At 40.6% G+C, this 20513-nt stretch overlaps 1 protein-coding gene across 13 annotated transcripts in view; it reads left to right on the forward strand.

The window, feature by feature from the left end:
* The window catches only part of CRCP (CGRP receptor component), a 47459-nt gene that overhangs the window by 24606 nt on the left and 2340 nt on the right, over positions 1-20513 (forward strand). For 6 of the 13 annotated variants that reach the window (XM_085240604.1, XM_085240602.1, XM_085240606.1 and 3 more), the window contains 3 exons: positions 3104-3198; positions 6550-6660; positions 13404-13461. In XM_085240604.1, the coding sequence (XP_085096730.1) occupies positions 3104-3198; positions 6550-6660; positions 13404-13461 (264 nt within the window). Of the gene's footprint in view, positions 1-760; positions 881-3103; positions 3199-6549; positions 6661-13403; positions 13462-20513 lie in introns of all 13 variants that reach the window. The other 7 variants (XM_085240609.1, XM_085240607.1, XM_085240608.1 and 4 more) reach the window with 3 other exon arrangements.

Below are 20513 nucleotides of genomic sequence, written 5' to 3' on the forward strand. Positions count from 1 at the left end.
TCACCAGGCTTCTCCTTTCTCTGGAAGCCTCAGCTTCCCATCTTCCCAGATAACAGAGCACTGCCTGTCCTGCTGTAAGAAAGCTCATTTTCAGAGATCTGGAAGTTTTCTTTAGCTAGGATGTGCTTGCTGACTGCTGCAGGTCACAGATTTTGGCTCTGATTAAAATTTTTTACAAAAAGAATAAACAAAAAAAATTTTTTTTTGTTCTGCTCTTGTTTTAGTGTTTGTTTGCTTGTTTGTTTTAGAGATTGCACATATTATACCCTTTTAAGACCCACACCAGAACTTGCTATTGTGTCATTAATTGATGATGCCACCTAAGCATGGTTTCAGAGCTGAGGCACAGATCATACTGGGTGTTTTCTTATAAACAGAATTAAATGAATAATAAATAGATTTTATCAGAAGAGCAAGGCACAGTCGATTGGAATCACAAAATTACTTGTCCAAATATCGACAGCAGTTGGATGCCAGATTGGTAGCAAATGTTTAACCTATTGCAGAAAGAGCTATTAAAATTGTATCATACAGATGTTAGCATTTTAAATACACCGAAGTAGCAAATTCCCAGCACACTTGCAATATGACCTCTTGTGTCCGTATCAGAGGACTGCATGAGCAGCACTGTGATTGGCAGCCAGTTGAAAGCAGATTGCCTTGCTTGCGTGAGTAATCCCACTGAGTGGTGAAACTACTCATGTGAAGAAGATTTGGCCTAGGCTTTGTTTTTCTATTAGTTCTGCCTTTGTTTGGATAGGTACAGAGCTGTAATTCCTAAGCCTCGGATTCAACGAAGTAGTGGCTTACCAAAAACCTAATTTAAATCTTTATGGAGTCTAACAGTCTCTGCCTCTTTCAAACAGCTCAGAAAGACCCTGTGAGTATATATTTTTTCATTTTCATCATTTTTATGTCAGCATAAAGCTTTAATTACTTTGTTGCTACATTTTAAATACCAATAGGATGCTCATTTTTTTATCCAGGGGGTGAAGCTTGAAGTATAAACCCTGGGTACATTTTTTTCTATGTTAGGCTGAAAGAGAACCAGATATGTCATCTTACTGTTCCTGTTCATGCTGGGTATGTCTTGCTGAGTTCTGTGCCTGCATGTATCCATTGGTACTGAAGTAAACAGACACAGCTTGTTGCACTAGGAGCTGTGTTTTGATGCACATCAGGCACTGCAGTTGAAGGTGCGGAAAAAGACAAACTTGGAAAAGAAATTGCTCCTTTAAGTAATTGTGCTGAGTGGCATTATGATGTCAGCTGTTTTGCTGGTAAATAAGTCCATTTTGGATGAAAAGGGCAGACAAGACTTGCAGGAGGAATCGTTGTCTGACACTTTATTGCACTTTTAAATGCGTTTCTCAGCAGTCCAGTGAACCTGGTCATTAAGAATACAGCAATCCATATTTGATCAACTCTCTTAAGTAGAAGTGCTGTTGAAGCCTGTTTTTATTTACCCAGGCTTGTAAAATAACACATTTTAATGGAAGTATGCTGGAAATACATTTGCATACCTTCTTATTTGACACGATGGTCTTGTAAATCTTTTTTTCCCACTGTCTTGGTTTGTAAAACTCAATCAGCTTACTTGGTTTCAGCCTGTTAAATATACATATTCACTTTAAAGATTTTCTGAGAATAGTTACAAGTACAGAAGAAACGTCAGAGCATAACATACAGAATTACAGATCCTTTATAATTATTACAGCTGATTTGTGCATCTGGTATCCTGATTAATGTGTCTCACTGTTGTCTTGCTGCAGTTAGTTGGATGGGTTGGATGGGTACTTGGAGGCTTTGTGTATAGCTGCCCTGTATCAACAGCTGAAGATTTTTTTTCTTAATTCAAAGCAGACTTTGCCAATGCTCTTTCAAATCCTTCAGTTGCTGACGCACACAGTGCAGACAATGTGAGGATTTCCTGGACCTTTCTTTTGTTTCTCATTTTTCCCAACTCTTCATTTTGGGCTACTTCCCATGCACAGTCAGCCAGGAAATTGAATTTGATCTATTTCTTTTTAAGAATTATATTACCAATATTGTTTTTTAATCTGCTCAGTTCCAGATCCATAATGTATGATCTGCCTGCTAGGTGTTGCATTGCTTTAAACAAAGGAAAGCAGATGTAACATGTTGCAGCAGTTAGTTGAGGTTGATCAGTTTTACATTAAAAGTGGAACAGAGAGAAATGGTCTCAAGGCAGATGAACATTGCTGATACTGCACTGAGCTTGCCAGATGTTCACAACCCATCTAACCTGCTTCTATCAGCTTTAAGAAAGTGCTGCCAAGAACATGTATAAAAAATGAAAACAGCTGTAGACTGGAGAGGCATTGCTAGCATTGTGCAACTGCAGTGCCTGTTTATGGACGAGCAGTGGGAGCATTCCTGACATGGAATTCATTAAAACTTGGCAGGAGTTAAGTATGGTTTCAAAGATGAACAGTGTTCAGCTTTTCTCAAGTGTTACAAGCTACAACAAAGCAATGAATGTGTACACCTGTATCTTTTTCAGCTAGCTTTGAATCTGTTGGTTTTAAAATGACAAATGTGAGTGATGGTGTTCAGCACAGCTGTATCACAGTCTGAGCATCAACTGAGATTATTTAATCCAAATCAAGAAAGCAGATACTTTCTAAAGATCACTCCTTGTCTGTAGCCTTCAGTTGGCAGCTTGGGTTCTGGGCAGAACAGGGGAATGGCCATCCAAAGCCACAGGGGGAGTCATCAAAGCTGTAATTGTAACCTGAAGTGCAATGAGCTCTCTGGGTCATATCTGTGAAATGAATTCACTGAGGTTTCCTGGATAAGTACTAATGTAGTTTTCATTACGTGAGGTTGAAGCTCTGTGTTGCCTGTTTCTTACTCCATTGAGAAGTATCAGTAGAGACTTAATGAAGAAGTGTGAGATCTGTGACAGCTTTCCATTTTTAAAAAAATTAAATAATAATTAGAAAAAGAACCTTCAAAAGCTGAAATGACAGTATGATTTTTTTTTTTTTGAGTGTTCTTCAGAAATGCCTGATTTCATAGCCAGCATGGGAAGAAAAGAGTAACTGGGGACTAATGCATACTTTCTTGCTATTCCTTGCAGACACTGAAATACATCTCAAAAACACCGTGCAGATACCAGAGTCCTGAGACTGTCAGAGAGTTCCTCGTTGCAATGAAGGGCCACAAGCTGACCAAGTAAGTAGAGATGCATCCTTGAGCAAAAGTATAAATGAGTAGGGATGTTAGGAGGTTCTCACATACACAGAATGTCAGTCTGTCTGATTTTGATTAAGGTATTCTAAGCGTTTTCTGTCGTTTCAGCATTCATCCAGACATCTTTCCCCTCACTCATGAACGCCTACAGGCACAAGGGTTCTCTTGAGTTTGGCTGTGTTCACAAATGTGTTTTTCAGTATTTTGTCATTTACTTTGTCAGTGATTTGTATTTAGTGCTGTTTCACATTGTCCAAGCATGAAGTTAGAATTCATGAAATGTTCTGAGGAAGAAATTAGAAGTTGTAAGTGGGTTTTGAGCAAGATAAGAGAATGAAGAGAAACGAACCACAAATAAACCCAAAACAAAATCTCAGTTTATTATCAACGTTCTTATTTTTATGAACTTTCTTCATTTAAAAAAAAAACGAAAACATTAATTTTGAAGAGGTGGAGAAAATGGCTGTGTTACAGGGAGGTAATAAATGCTTGTTACAGGTGTTTGGGAAGCCTGGTCTTCTGAGGCTAAGTGTCTCCTAAATCTTTGAACCCCACATCCAACCTCAGGATTATGCTAATTTATGTTTAGCAAACCAAGATATATATCATCCATTTTTGTGCTATTTGTCAGCTATTATTAGTGCTCTCTAGGACTTTGGAGTTGCATGTTTCTATTACTGAAATGTGTCAATCCAGCAGTCCCCCCTACCCCTGCAGTCTTTTGTAAAGCTGAACATGCAGTCCTTTATTATGGGAAGACCTGCCTAGAAAATCCAGGTTTTCCCTCACAGTTACAAGAAGACTCAGGAGTAGTGTTTCTCTTTGGTGTGAATGCCTTTCATAGTACTAGTAATGCTTAATGCTGTCAGACTCCTCTTTAGAGTGTAAGTGAAGCCTGTTGTAAGTAATTAGAGCCAAACAAAATGGAATCAGAGGGCTACTTGCCTGAATAGCTTTAATCAGTCATCTGCTTTTTAAAGCAAAAAAACAAAGACTCAGTTGCTCCTGCATGACTGCTGTGAGGGATTAGTTCATGCTGTATATACACTGACTGCATTTTTCTCAGCTGTTGGTTCTCGTAAGGATTTCATCTTCTACAGAGGGGCTTTTGCTGATTTTGATTGTCACAAAAAGAAATGCAAGTTGAGAGCAGTGCTACAATGCAAGGGTTTATCCTTGACAAAGCGCAGTTGAGTAGAAAGCAGACTCAGCCAGCTGTTTTGTGGACTTTTCAGTGACCCCTCTCCACAAATCATTATCCTCCCATTCAGTATATCAGCAGCTCAGATCTCAGTGTCCCTAACCCCTGATAGGGGAGGCTGGAACTTGGAAGCTTTGTCATGAGTATTGTAGCTTTGCTTGTAAGTGCTTTCCTTTGTGGAACAAAAGTTGCCAGGTCAGTGCATTGCTGTCTAGCTTCTTGCAGCTCATTTCATCAAGTATGGTTTTAATTTATGAAGTGGGCAAGCTATCCTAATTATTTTCTGTATTCAGGCAAGGAGAAAATACTCTGTTTACTGTAAAGAGCTGAGTGTCTGGAAATCATAGAATCACTGAATCATTAGGGTTAGAAAAGACCTCTCAGATCCCCAAGCCCACCCCTCTCCACCATGCCCTCGGCCCTCAGTGCCACATCTCTGCAGTTTTGAACACCGCCAAGGATGGTGACCCCACCACCTCCCTGTGCAGCTGTGCCTCTCCAGCAGCTCTCTTTCTGAGAAGAAATTTTTCCTACATCCATCTTTTTTCTGATAGAATTTGACCAGTGCCTCTGGGTTCACTCTTAAAAAAAAGACATGGGAGCTCTCTTACCTTGTTAGATACCTCTGTTTCCCAGGATTATCCATCTGATTTATGAGACTGAAGTACTAAGTAATACTGGGTCATAATACAGAGAATTCCAGCTATAGCATCTCTCACTGTTTTCCCATAGGGCCCCACTGTTCTGCAGATCTTCTGAAATACTTGCCTTCCTAAGCCTGCTGCAAAGGTCAAAATTGTTAGAAGCTATAAATGAGTTTTTGACTATTTTTTCTTTTCATGGCTGCCAGGAGGTGCCTTTGGTTTTAGGTGTCATTTTCTCTGACTTTTTTCTCTGAATCGGGATCTGTAAGGCAAGCAAAAGGATTGCTCCCAGTAATTTCCTTCTGAGAAGTGGAAAAAAGGGGAGAGCAAAGAGCAAACCACTAGTGTGGGTTACAAATTTACAGCATTCATCACTTATCAGAGCTCAGACTGGACTGTGATACTTCAGTTTCATGAGCATCCTTTACAATTTTACTTTCAGTTAATATCTGTCCTCTGCTAGAGAAGTTGCCAGCGCTGTGATTGCCACGTACTTTGTAAAATAAGAAACAGAATTTGTTTAGTGTGGTCTTGGCAATTCTGGTTTCTTCTGATCTTTTCCATTCAGGCACTTCAAGCTAGAACTGTCAGAGCACATCTGGCACAGCTTCTTACCAAGCACAGAAGGCATATGTTATGCAATTACTATATAATGCACTATATGTTGAATGCTCTAAAGTATTAATGTCTCCAAAGAAACACTGAGCTTCCCTTTGGTCCGTATCCAAGACCATTTCAACACTGCTCAGTTGTTAAGTGAAAAACTAAAGGCTTTAATCAGTTCCATTCTGTGGAATGGAGGTGTTATTTGTATGAAAGGCTACACTTGAGGTTTCTTTCCAGTCAGCTGATGGAGAGTTTTCTTCCCCTTGGAGACGAAAGAATCCGCAGTGTTTGCTTCCATCATTTTGCTGTAAACGACTTTTCCTCCCACTGAAAGTAATGAACTCTGGAGTCTGTCGTTGCTACTTCCTTTCTGGATAAGGCATTCAAAGAGATGGCCCTCCCTTAACCTCTTAGATGCTCACACCGTATCTCCGTGGGTAACAGTTTTCTGAAGCAGCTGATTTAAGATATCTTAGTTCTTAATCTCTGCCCCTGGCTAAGGGGACAGCAGCGTCGTCTGTTTTCTCCTTGTGAGAGAAATAGATGTGGCTGGTTTGGAAACAGGCTGTTAATTAGTCTCTGCAGCTTCTTTTCTAACGTGAGGACTCGGAGAGTTGTTGATCCATAAGGGGCTTTTATGACAAGGAGGATTTGCAGCTCTGTCTAAAGACATGACGGAGGTTTGTAGGGCAGTGACTCTCCCTGCTCAGCTATTGCTGCTCTCAAGCACTAGGTTGTGCTAGAGTATCTGAGAATGTCTGGGTGGTGGAGAAAGGACAGGCTATCCAGAGAAGCAACGATCTGCGGATTGAGGCACGTTCATTTAAATAACGAATCTTTTAATTAAGCAGATATTCTCCTTTTCCTGCCTTCCTCCTGCAGATTTCAGTACAGAACTCACTGCTGGTCAGGCTGCTCGTGGTGTCCCAAGATAGAAGTTCTGGCTGCTGTTACAGAGCTGATAGTGTTGAGCTGGCAAATTGTGCAGTTTCTGTAAGATCATCCCCCAAAGCCTTTTCTTTCTGTTATTGCTGAAATTGCTGTTATTGCTACTGAAATTACCAACATCTCAGGTCAACACTGCTTTTCTGCTGACGCTCCTCTACTTTGTGATGCTTTCTTTTGACAGTGGCACACGCAGGAGGGAAAAAAAAGAGACAATTTTCCAATTAAATACACGTATTATATAGAAATGCATGTAAAAACCATTTACACCTTTCAGAATAATTTCAGATAGCTGCCCTGCTAACAGGAGCAATTTCCAGGACAACTGAATGTGTTTTACTGATGTAATCAGCAAAGTATGGCACAGCACAGGCTTTTTCCTTGTCATCAGTTATTTTGGTTAAAAAAAAAAAAGAAAGAAAGAAATTGCAACTGTAGAACTGAGGAATTTCTTTTTTATAATAAAAAAAACTCAGAACTGACATCATAGTGAGTTTTATTTTTACCTTGCTGAGGCCTCAAGCTTTGGCTAATGCTGCAGTACAGTAAGCCATGTTGTACTTGGAAATAAAGCAGCTAATTTTCCAGTTTAGTCTCTGGAATAGTTTTTAAGGTGGTGTGAATGGCACTGCATGAAAAGAACATTTATTGAGCTCATGCTCTGTATTTGTGATTAAATGAAAACTGGCTCTCCTGGTACCTCGTTCTGTTCCCGATAACCTGTCTTGGATCAAAATTAGGAATAATCCATTTTCCAATCACTGAATATTACATATATATTATAAAAACAGGACGTAGACTTGCCCTTTTTGACTTGGAAGTCAACACGTTCAAGGAATTACTGTGCTGAAAGTCAGTAGTGCTTTTAGAAAGTATTTTCCCCCATTGCTGCCAAAAACTACAACAAAGTTAAACCTCTACAATACTTAAGACTGAATGATTTCCTCTGTAATTTTTTTCTCCTCTAAAGCTTTCAAAGTGAATACTCAGCACCGAGGGCAGGAGGATGGTGTTAGTTTAACAACAGCATAAAGAGGACTGCTGTTTCCCACTGAATCAATGTACTTGGAATTAATCCTTTGCTCTGTAGCATATCTTTTTTTTTTGCATTCTGGTGCAGTTGTCAACCCATAGAGTTCATCCTGGACATGTGTGCCAGCACCAGAGACCCACATGGAGAGTACAGCCTGGTAGGTTTGTGCTGAGCATGCACAGACTGGGACTGTAAGTGCACAGACAGCTCAGGGCCGCTCATCCAAAAACCAAATCCTGTCCTCTTAGTTCAGACAGGAGTTGTCTTGGTTGACATGAGGCCATAGGATCTGCCTTGCAGATCTGATGTTTTCAGTTAGTAACAAGGCACACTGCTAATGTGTACTGCTGTTATTTTATAATTTTCCCAGCAACTGAAATACACACATTCCTGAGGATAAATCTGGCTTTGCGGTCACAAATGTTTTAGGGCTTTTTTTAGCTCTGTGTGCTGTATCCTGGCACAAATACTGTTCTTTTCTTAACCGTGCCTTTAGATCTTATTAGTAACTTACTTTTTCTTCCTAGAAAGCCAAGATATATCTGCATTTAGGTACAGTCTGGGAGTTGGGTAGGTGGAGGTGGGGAGGCAGTGCTCAGCCTCACCCAATAACTGCCATTTGGAGATTTCTGCCTATGCAGGTCCCATAGGAGGCTGCAAGCAGGTGATTAACTCTGATCTTGATTACCAAACCCCTTTCAGCTGTCACTCATCTTCTGTATGTATTCCTTCTCCTGAACAGACAGCTTTTATGTTCCAAACAGAGTTAGTAAAATCCAGACAGTTCAGAGGAGATACAAAGACACACCTTTCGTGGGAAATTGTGCTGGAAATACTTCTCACCTTCTCTTTAGATGAATGAAACAGTTCTTCTTTCTATTTAATGAGCATGAGTGTAAATATGGTTGCTGTACAAAGTGAAAAGGTAGATTCATCTGCATTGGAAAAAGTTCCTTGCATTTTTCAGATGTAATGAAGCATGAGCTAAATTGCTCATGCAAAATGCTGCAGTCAGCACTGACACTGATGCATGTGCAAGCTTGCAGCATTTGACTTCCTTGGAGCTCATTTCTGATGGAGGTGAGTATCTATGTTCTGGTTTATGTACGTGCTATCAAGAAATGAGTGGTGCACAGAGGTCAGTTTTTGATACCAGCATCAAGCAAAATCAGTGCAGTGGGTACTGAGCTTCAGCTAGCATTGCATGGAGCAATATGCTGCTTGCTGCTAATGGCAGGGGCTGAGGATTGCAGTCTTGTGGAGAAACAGAGGTGTTTTGTGAGTGTTTGCTGTAAGAGTACACTGAGGGTACCCTTCTGGTCAGTGTGTTAATTACGTGAGGGGAAGATCAGAAAGTGCATGCAAGGGTTAGGAGCAAAGCTTCAGAAGAATCCCCAAAGGTGAGCTCAGATTACATGTGTGCTTGGAGCTTGGAAATTTCTGTGCTGCTGCCGTGGACCTCCCAAGGAAGCAGAAGTCACTATTGATGTCCTGTACACGTGTGCTTGGTGTTTCCTAAGTGATCTTAGCAGATGGATATTTACTGAACAGAAAATAGAAGATGTTATTGGTCTTTATTGCAGACTGGCACAAAAACATCTACCCGTGCTGGTAGCTGGTGTACCACACTAATATCAGTGTGCTTGTCCTTGTGACTTCATTTGCAGTCTGCTATCCCTTTGTCACCTTAAAAATCTTTTGCCAGAATAAAATAATATCCATCTTCATTTAAATCATCCTTATCAGAATGATGTTTGGGTTGATCAGCAGCTCTCTGGCTGCTCTGGTACCAGTTTCCAGATGGTTGTTTCTGTGTCACCATGTTCAGGCTCTCTAAAAATAAAGCAAATACATTGCTTAAATCATTATCATATAGTGTTAATATGCCTAAAGGTTGTTACTTTTCAGCATTAATTAGTGTTTGTAGTTTCTAGAACCCTGGAACCTTACTCAAGCACCTTCAGAAGCAAGATGTCATTTATGTTGCTTTTGGTTCTGTGCACCCTGCTGCTAATTCCTTTTTGATGTTCTGAGTCATTTTTCCAGTGGGGAGCTTTGCAGATCCAAAACAGGCATGAAGTTTTTCAGATAAAACATTTTAATTACTTACTTGCAAATTAGCTCTCATTCTTCTGGATATGTTTTGAAAACTGGGTATATTCTGAACCATGCAGTCTTTGCTGAAATAATGCTGTTGAAATCAGTTTGTCCCGTCCATGTAATTTCTGCCTATTTCCTAATAATTTATAATAATGTTAATGGCTTATAAGCAAGTAAACCTTTGAGAGGTGACCTTTTACCCTCTGCTGCATTTCTTGTCTTCAGGAAACAAGAGCAGTTTCACTAATTGATTGTTTCAGTCATGTTGCATAATTGCTTTTAATTCATTTCCGCTGTTGCCTGCTCTGCCAGTAATCTCACTGTAATATACAAGATGGAGCTCTACCTGTTGTAAAATACCTCTGGATAAGTGAAGTTTGCATTTCTTAGCACAGACACATTGTGACTTCAGCTATTCGATCCTGATTCTTTGGTTCTGACATTTTGTCAGCAAAAGTCTGAGGCACAGACGTGTGCTTGGCCAGGTCCTGTAAAGCAAACAGCATGGCAAACCAGGAGCAGAACACCAGCTTCTGTGTCTCCATCAAGTGCTGCAGGCACTGAACCAAGCAGTTTCCTGGCTTTTGAGGAAAAAGCAGTAAATCTTCCATACATTTATTCAGGTGAATGAGACAGGTTCTTTGTGTGTTGAAGATGTTATTAATATTCTTTACTCGGTTTTGTTAGGACTTCTGCTCTTATGGGAGGTGATGTCTTTGTTACAATTTGACATGGGTAGGTTTTTGGGTTTTTTTTCCTCTTACCGATTTCTGAAATAATCTGTTATAAATTTTAGGGGTTTTCAGTACTTGTCTACCATCTGTGTTAAGGTTTTATTTCTTCCTTTCCTTGCTTTTGACAGCAGTAAATTGCAGCAGCAATTAATATTTTGGTTTTGACACTAAGGCAGCCAACACAGTATAGTCTCTTGTAAACACAAAGCTGCTAAGTAAATAGATACAAGTGATTAGGAAGGGGAAACAAAGGCAGCTTGCTCACTGCTTCCTACCAATGGAAGCATATTTGGCTTTCACCCTTGACTCTCCAAAACCAAAGCAAACTCACAGCTTGGGGTTACCAAGCTAATTCTGTTCCCTTTGTGTTGTCTGTGTAACCACAGCCTTCAGACTTTCAGACTAAATCCTGCACTGTCAACAGGTTTGTTAACAGAAGAAGGAAGAAAATGTAAACAGTTATTCTGCAGAAGGGAAGAGGGAATGCAGTTGCTGCAGTAGGAATTGCCCTTGACACACTGATTTATAACGGAGTTGATACAAAGGACCTCCTCCCTACTGTCTTATGTTTCAGCTGCTTGGATGGGATGTGCCTTTTGGTTCCTGAATGGAAGAACAGATCTCTTTCAGAGCATTGCAAAGTCCCAGAGGGAAGGAGCAGGTCTGGCAGGGATCCATGCCCACATGGTCCTTTTCTCCGTTATTTAATGGTGCCTTCAAAGAATACAGCAATGTCTGCTGCCGTGTACAATCTTAAGGACCTTCTCTTTTCTCCTCCATGCTGAATATCTTTCCATTCTTACACTGACAAAACCCACCTCCTATAAAGTGCTTACCATTAATTGTAGCCTCTCGATCTATAAAATGGGCTTAGTGGCTTTTATGATGTTGTAGAAGACACACAAGTAGGTCCAGGCAAACTGGGAACTAATTGAATAGGTGGTTTTTCTTAGAAATGGCACTCTCACCACCATGTTGTTATGGCCAGTTGGGTGAAATAGGGCTGTTAGAATCACTCAGTTGGATGGGTACATGAAGGGTCTTGTTCTTTCTGGAAGCTCCATGTTCAGTGTAGTCACCAGAGCAAAGTCACTGTCAGAGAATCCTCCTGATGAGTGTGAACACCATGGTCTGGGAAGGTTTCCTGGTGCACATGTGTGAATGGTACATTATCCAGGTCCTTAGAGTGTTAGAAGCTGTTAGCTGGTGTTGGGTTTCAGAGGCAGCTGGTGCCAGAGGCTGTGTGCAGTGAGGCAGTCTCTGAAGTGTCTCCAGACACGTAGGCACTGACCTGCTGCTCATAAAGGCCTGGGCTGGGGATTACAGCCTCTGTGTTCTCCTGAGAGCTGCAAGATTTCCTTTCAAAACCACTCACAGGTCCAATAAATCACAGGGAAACTCTTCAGAATCCCTGTAAGCATGCAATGAGGATGCCCTTTGAATAATGGTAAATCTCAGGTTTTAGCTCTTCACAATTGCAGTTTGTGTGAACTGCACCTCCTCTCTCTAACACAAACGTATGTGATAAAGAAGTACTGTGTCAACGTAGGGTATATTCCCTCCTAGCAGCTGAGTAATAATCAGTAATGATTATTTTAAAAATGTATTTGTTCAAGTCTCTTCTTGTATCTACATGCTGCACCTGTATATTTTTATCATTAAGTGCCTTTGGTTTCTGTTTCATATATCCTTTTAACCATCTGTTATATCTTAAGCAATGCTATATTGTGTTTTTCTGCTCTAAAACACAAAACCCAGCTCAGATTGTTGTCCAGGCTGCTGTTCTGTGATCAGTGTTAATGTGTTAAGCTTCTGAAATTAATGAAATATGCAATGCTGGCGTATGTCAGTTGTTTTTTTGACTTTGCTGTTGGGATGATTTCTATTTCAGTAGGGTGTAAAGTGAGCAATTTGGAGCTGTTGCTCAAATGTCATGGTTTGAATTGCATGTGAATATTTGTTTGTTCACATCTTCATCCTCCCCTCTCCCCCCCCCACAAAAACCCCCCGAGATTTTTAAATGCCAATGGCATGTTCTCCCTTGTACCTGTTTTTTACTGTTTTTAATGACCAGGGTGTTTCAGATGATATTCATGAGATTCCTTGATGCAGAAGCAGAGTTAATGGCTGTTTGGCCAAAAAGAAGTCAGAAAACAGTGGGGCTGGATGAGCATAACCATGGTTCTGGGTGGTACCAGGAATTCTGCCACTGGTTTCAGTGGTGCTCAGCTGTCTCCTTGAATATTACAACATTTTGTATTTAAATACTAACATCAAACTGATTTTTTGCTGACTTTTTTTTTCCCCTATGCTTCTGTCCGAAGGCATAAGTGCAAAAGTATTGGCCTTTGCCCATTGTAATAGCATAAGAAAAAGTGCACTGGCCTGAGCTTTGTGGGTTGCAGACAGTACATGTGGCCACGTGGTTACAAGCTTTTTTCTTTTTTTTCTTTTTTTTTTTCCCACCTTTGCAATTTCATTGTGCTAAAGGAATAAATAAATTATTGCCATTTGGCTGCTGCCTTGTGACTTCTTAGGTATGATGATAGTTCTTGTGGTCATTTGTTACAGCGAAAGCTGCTGTGATCTTTCACAAGTTGTTCAGCATTGTTGTGACTTAACAAAGTAACTGTGTGTTTATTAGAGATTGTACTGGCAAGTATGTGATGTAAGGGCTTCTGCCTTGCTAAATTAGACCTAGGTGGCAACAACAGTGTGTCTAGACACGCAAGGAATGACTGTACTTAAAATGCCCAAGTTGTCGTGGCATTTAAGGTATGAAACCACACCACAAACTCAATTACCCTTGGCAGTGGCTTTTCAGCCTTAAATTATCAGGAATGCGTTTGTATCTTAGCAGTTGTTTTGGGGGATCCTCAAATTGAATGGTAACACGGATTGTTTGACACTTTGTTTGCACACAGAGCTGAAAAGCTGCAGTTGCTGAACCACAGGCCTGTGACAGCAGTTGAAATACAGCTGGTAAGTAACAATGCTCCTGACTGTTCAGAGCTTAAATGAAAGCAGCTTTAACCTTGAGGATCAGTTGAGTAATTACTTTCTCATGGTCGGGGATTGAATACATCCCTTTATATGCTTCTTTACATTCATGGTTCCTAATCCCCTCCGCTTCCTCTTGGAGTCTTCCCATAGAGACTCACCCATCTTTCTCTTGGACAGATTCTCCACCCCTGTGTTTGCTTCAGCGTCACATATTGAAAATGCCCAACAGAATCATTAACAGTTGATTACAGTGCTGTAAGACTGTATTTACTCAAGTCTTTGCTGCTGCTCTATAATCAGGGACTTTGCTTCTTGACAGCTGTCATGACACGATTGTTTTTATGACAGCGTTTTATCTTAGGGTAAAACCAAGCACACTCAAAAGGAAGGAGCAGTGATGGATATGGTATCTGAGCAGTTGTGCAGAATGAGAAATGGGTATGAGACAACCTTTGAATGGAAAGTAGCTATCATCAGTCTTTAAGCATGATTCAGTTGTAAAGAAGGATTGCTGCTAAATGGAAATAGATGGACTGTATTCTCTGAAGTATCTCTTTGGGGGATACAAAATCTCATCATAAAGAAATTATTATAATAAAGATATTTTAATAAAGATCTCTTACGTTCAGAACATCTGCTTATAATCATATCTTGAAACCAATTATGTGGTAACAGGATCATATTTTGCTGGAAAAAAAGGGAAGGTTTAAAGAGATACCAGTAAGGCTGTTTTTCTTTTGTACCATGGAGCAGACACTGCAGTGCTGAGGGCGTCTCATTCCACAATGCTTCCAGTGAAAGAATTCATTCTGCCTTCTGTTATTGGAGAGATCAGTGTCAGTCTTGTCATCAACCCAACCAGGAGTGTCAGACCTTCCTGAGTTGTGCCGAGGAAGTTACTTGTAAGCAGTGGTGTTGAGCCTCTCTCATAGCTCTGTTCACTTCATGTGCTTTAGAATGGATGCATTTTATGGCTATTTAGGCAGTATTCTGTCTTTTTTTTTTTCTTTTTTTTTTTTTTCCTTCCTGGAATGCAGTAATCTTTTAGTGGCTTTCAGCTAACTGTATTTTTGTCTCTTTTTCCTCCTGCCTTCAGTTCCCAATTCTTACCTGTCAGTGAGGTATAGAAAATAATGTTGCTGTTGAACTCCAGGAGGCAAGTACAAAAAAATGAAGCTTTATAATAGAGGAAATATCTAAAGAGAGGCAAAGCTCATTGCTAAAACTTGCAGAATAAAGATAAGAGATTGGAGTTCAGTTTGAGTTCGTTACTGATGTGTAACCATTCTCAGATGTAACTCGTGGAAACTGTAATATTGGTGCATTTGGGCACTGATCTCTGTTTGTAAAGGCATAGAGGTATTGGAAAAGCAGTTACTTCTGTTACATCACTGTACCCCTGTAATTTCCAGTGCAGGTTTCTCTAAAAACTAGTATTACAGTAGACTAGATTGACTGGTTAACACTATGTTAAGTTATCCCCCAAATTGCAGTACATAACTCTTTCATCAAAGCCCATCAGAGTCTTTTGAGCACAAAATAACTGCTAGGAAGCTGCAAGGCATTGAGCCTAGCAGCCATAGCAAGGAAATGATTGTGTCTTTGGATTGCTGCAATGAATCATTTGTTCTCTGGTGAGGACAGGGGAAAGAAATTGTGGCAGTGCAATGTCTTCAAACGTAGAAAACCTCTGTTCTCAGAGCATCTTTGAGTATGCAGTAACACCGAGCTGTGGAGGCTTACCAGCACTGTTCTTTGATGTCAGCAGGGAGAAGATTAACCCATGCATGGATTTCATGCTGGCAAGTTGATTCACTGCGATCGATGGATGAGACAGCATACAGAGCAGTGAATGCTAGCTGTAAAATTGATTCTCTTCTCATTAAACTAGCCCCTGTCACTCAAAAGCTTGGAGTCCCTCACTGGATTTAAAACCAGAAATTTCTGACCATTTCGTACAGTGGAGGCAAATCCATTTATTTTTTTCTAAAGCCAGTTTTCAAATACCAAATAAGCCACATTTCTGTCACTCCATTGCCAGATAGTTTTGCAGCCTCAAACTTGTGTTCAAGGTTGCCCGTCCATGGAATGGGGTCAGATTTACCTGACAGGTTTAACTGCTGATGGGAGAGGATAATTATGTTAACAAGAAAATTTGTTAAGATGTTTTGCTGTCAAGTTCTTTCGTAATTCTCTTTACATAAATTGCTGTATTGTTCCTATTTCCCTCTTCTGGCCTGTGTGCCAGGATTTATTTCCAAACAACAATAGCAAGAAAAAGAGCATGAAATTCTAATTCGTATCCCACTGGGTAAAACACTGTACACATCACAGCTATCTTGACCTCCTGCTTTAATCTATAACATATGTTGTTCCTGGCTCAGTGATTCACAGAGGAGAAGAAAAGCTGGTGGTGTTGATCTAACCATGACACTTAATGGGTTTGTAGATTAAGCATCTTCTAATGACCAAATTGCCCCACATTCTTCTCTCTCAATGGAAAAATGAACTTTAATTCTGTGCTTTTTAAAACAAGTTTTCCATCTCGGAGAGGTTTGTATCTCTTGATGTCAGACTGGTTCCACAGAGCACACAAGATTGTCTTTTATTATTTAACAGGAAATAATAATGCAATGTACTCTGCTGGAAAATGAAAGAGAAAATGTTAGAGAATTGAGACATTTCATTTTCTCAGCAATATCTTTTGCTTCCCACTTTGCATAGTTGGTCAGTTATCTCTGAGGAACATTAGTTCAATCATTCACTCTTTTACTTCTTTTTTGTGTTCTTTTTTCTGTTACCATGTTGGTGCTGAACTACTTGGAATTACTGCTAAAGGAGAAAATAGCAGCCACTTTCTCATAAAGTCATACCTCCTATACTGGAGGTGAATTACGTGCTTGATAGCTTTGACAGTGATTGGATTCCTATTTTCTTTTTCATTATAGTTTACTGATTTGTGAGTTTTTTAATAGAATTCTTAGGTTATTATTCATATAAGCAATAGCTTTTAACCCAAGGGCTGTTTTGTTGAGCACTGCTGAGTTTTGTTACCTATCAAATATTACTTATCTTGGGAGTTTCTCTCTTCTTCCACAACTTTCTTAGAGTCCTTTGGTGTGTGCCTCTACTCATTCTCCAGTATTTGCAGCATACTGCCTTACCCTGGGAGGCTGAAGGAAGGAGACCTGCATTTGAAAGCTTCAAATAAGCACAGTGAGGATGGAGTCTTTTATACGTTGACGTTACTTTGGTTAGCAGCAAAGATGAGGTACAATTATAGTGACTGATAGCACGTCCCTAGGATATTTGATGAATAATAAATGTTTGATAAATAAGTCTATACAAGTATGTATACGTCTGTGTACTTACTGTGTGCTCATACGTGCACGTGTCACTGTGAGCACACAGATTTTCATTCTCATGTTTATGTTCTGAATAGCAAAGCCGTCACAGATCTCTGAAATTACCTTGATAGGGTAGGGGTTATTTTCTGGTTTCTATAAAACCTTCTGCAATTCACTTTTTGCCACGAGGACCTATCAGCACGTTGCGATGGGACTCAGCGCCTTCATTGAACTCTGTTAGTCTTCTGATTTGAAAACTGAGGTTGTTTTGTGCCTCTGAGAAATTTATACATAGTACTGGATTAAAAAAAAAAAACTACTATGAAATTGTGCAGCTGGGAAAGGCTGCATGGTAGTAAAACATCCCACATACGCGTTTGTTTAATGAATACAGCTCTGGTTCCCAGTAGCGGTTACATTGCTGAGAGAGGCATCTGCCACAGCTTAATTCTGCAGCTGATGAATGATTTGTCTTTCCATTCTCTTGTAACAAGAGTTGAGTGATGGATGATGAGCGCGTGTTTTGTTTTGCTGCGTAGAAAATCTGTGCACACAGATGTATGTGGAGAGGAAGAATGGAATTGGTGGGTAATGAGAGATGCTGTGATGGGCTCTCAGAAAGCCCAGCCCATGGGAGTGGAGTTTGGTAGAGTTTGATACTGAGTGCTCACGGATGCTCGGGGGGGGTGGGAGATGAAGGGGGGTGGTTGCTCTCTTCTGGAAGTGTTTTCCATTTAGTAAATATTTGTTTTTGAGCAGTTGAGCTTCAAGTCCTTGTAAGTCTGTTGGGTCTCTCAAGAACTTGAAAGCAATCTGATAGCTGTGGCTTACTGAGGTGCTTTGAGCAGTGAAGTACTGATCAGTGGGCTTCTAAGTAAAGATAGCTGCACTCTCAGAGCTGAGCAGTACAGCAGCTTCAGCTGACTTACCAGGAATTTGTCTATATTCCTCAGTTCTGACACATCTTTAATAATAAAGTAAGAAATGTGACTTCAGGTGCTCAGGGTTGAAAAGTACCCACTACCTGCAGGGTGAATGTGCTTCCATTTATTTAATCAGTAAGCATTTTGTACCAATGACATTACCACGTGTCCCTGTTTCCTTCTTTGGTCTTATACATCATATTGGTTAGTGTTAGCTGAGGGAAAATGAGAATTGTTTACTGCATGATGAGATTGCAATGAGAATGAACTGTTACTGACACTGAAGTTACTAGTGAAGCCTGAGTTGAACTTAACCACATCGTTGCATTTCATAGAAAATTCATACTGTACATATTTACAGTTAGGGTTGATAGGCTGTAATATTTGCTAAAACAGCCTATACTACTTATTTTGGAGTAGCATAACCTTGAATGCTGAAGAAGTGATGACATGGGATTTATTTATTACGAGCAGCAGCACAGATAATGTGCCCAACTGCCTTTCTCTTGTGTTCATGTCAAGAAAAGCTTGTTCTCAGCCCTTTGCTTGTTTTGCACATGAGGATGCTTTTATCTATAAACTGTGGCACTGTAACATTGCCCAGTGCTGTTAGTTGTCTGAATATCAAAAACCCAGTGTTTCAGTGGGTTTGAATTCAGAGCTTTGGGGATGATACTCCACCGTTTGCACGTGGCACCATTTCCATTTGCCTTGTGTGGCACTGCCAACATAAACATCTTACATCACCCACTTACTAAAAACATTTGCATTTTTGTTTTCCCTAGTATAAACTTTGCATTCCTGACTGCTTACTGTCTGAATCTGTTGCTTGAGCAGTTTCAGGCAATTGCAAGCTAGAGGTTAGCAGGGTTTTTTCATACACATTTTTTTCCTGTATTGGTAAAATTCTTGCTGAAAAGTCAGATGTTGAGCACAGTTGTTCCTTTTTTCTCCTCTTCTGTTTTCCCTTGTGCATGTTTTCTCTTCTGAGTATCATAACCTTATTTCCTTGTCCTTTCCATAGCAGAGGTATTATAGTTGCAAATCAGTGAACGCTGCAAACATCTGTTGAATCTGAGTCACCTTCTGCTTCCCTTGTGATTTCTGTTTTCCTTTAGAGCAGTTTCATTTGTCTCTTTGTCTGCACACTGTCTGTGCTTGATTTTTGAGTTTTTCTCTTTGGCATGCTGCTTTGCTGCTTCCTTACTGCTTGTGTTTTCCTAACTCTCATGCTGTTTCTCTGGAAGAATTGATTTTTATAGCTGGTGCTTTTGATCCTTTGTACTTTTGAGTAGCATCACAGCCAAATAGCGCTGAAATATCAGCACTGTGTCCATCCTGCCAAAACACAGACCTTTATCAGTAGTTCCTGGTGTAAAAGCTGGCAGTAAGGATGCAGGGACCTCAGGCGCTGAGAGGTGAGTCCACAGTGAATTTGCTGCAGCAACTGAAGGAATTACCTCTTCCCTCTGACAGATGCTACAAATCTGTCAACAGAAGGGAATTTGGAGATGCATCACCTCTTGGATCCAGCATCTTATTTTGAAGGATTTTATTTGAGCAGTTCAATCTGAGACATCAGTTACAACACCAATGCGTTTGAAACATGGGAGGCTAATCTTTTCATCAACCTTCTGCAAGGGTGTGATTTCTTAAGCTGCCAGAGCAGCCACCAGAGCTCATCAGTCAGTGTCCTGAGCAGCATCTGAGTCCTGCAGTCTTGTGTTCAACCAGTTCAAATGACACTGACATGAGTGTTCATAGTAAGAGTTGGGGCATTACTCTTCAGCACTCAGCAGCATGTCAGAATCAGTGATCACACTTGTAAGTACAATTTGTCATCAGTGCAAAAGTTGAGAAGGGCTGCTGCTGATCTGGAAATCGCTGTTATCTGTTAAAGCTCTGATCAGGGCCTTGTGTTTAACTTGAGTTGTGAAGTACCTACAGGTTCAGGAAATGTCTGCCTGGAGAGGTGGGGGATGCCTCACCTTTGGAGACACTCATGGTCAGACTGGAGGGACTGTGAGCACTGATGGGGCTGTGGGTGTCCGTGTGCATTGCAGGGAGTGGGAGCAGATGGCCTTTAAGAGTCCCCTCCAACTGAAGTGATTTGATGATTCTCTGATTCTGCAAGAAGTGTATGGCAAAGAAAGGGAATGAAGTAACCCAGGGAGGGATAAAATTTAAATGGGGAAAAGGGGCAGACTTCAAATGACCCGATAAGTCAGATCTAACGCAGGCGAGGTGCCAGCTTTCTGAAGATCTGGAAGCAATAACAAGTGCAGGAGACATTGGCCCTGAGAGATAAATCAGCCTTAGGCGATTTTACCTGTCTCAAAGATGTCCCTGGAGATTTTCAAGAACTGTGGAGATGTGGCACTGAGGGACCTGGTTGGTGGTGGGTTGGGGTTGGATCTTAGTGGTCTTCCCATCCTTAGTGATTCTGTGATGTGGGCTTTTTCTTTGTTAGGTTTGTTCAGTTCCTACTGCTGTGGTGCTATCACCTTCAAAGCTGCATGCAGCAGTCATTAATAACACTACACTAATAACCCTGCCCAAAAAGCAGGCTCACAGCCCTCTACAAAACCGAGCAGCGTAGATCATCTGGGGAGTAACGGCTGTGTCAGCAGTATTGGCAACAAAGACTGTATTTATGCACTGTAACACATTTCATTGTGTAGTGTTGATGCTCCGAGGTATTCCAGTTAACTTGCCCACATGATCACCTCTGAGGAGCAGCCCTGAAGGCCATTATCTGGTA

This window comes from Meleagris gallopavo, chromosome 21 (genome assembly GCF_905368555.1).
Source record: "Meleagris gallopavo chromosome 21, MGAL_WU_HG_1.1, whole genome shotgun sequence".
Lineage (NCBI taxonomy): Eukaryota > Metazoa > Chordata > Aves > Galliformes > Phasianidae > Meleagris > Meleagris gallopavo.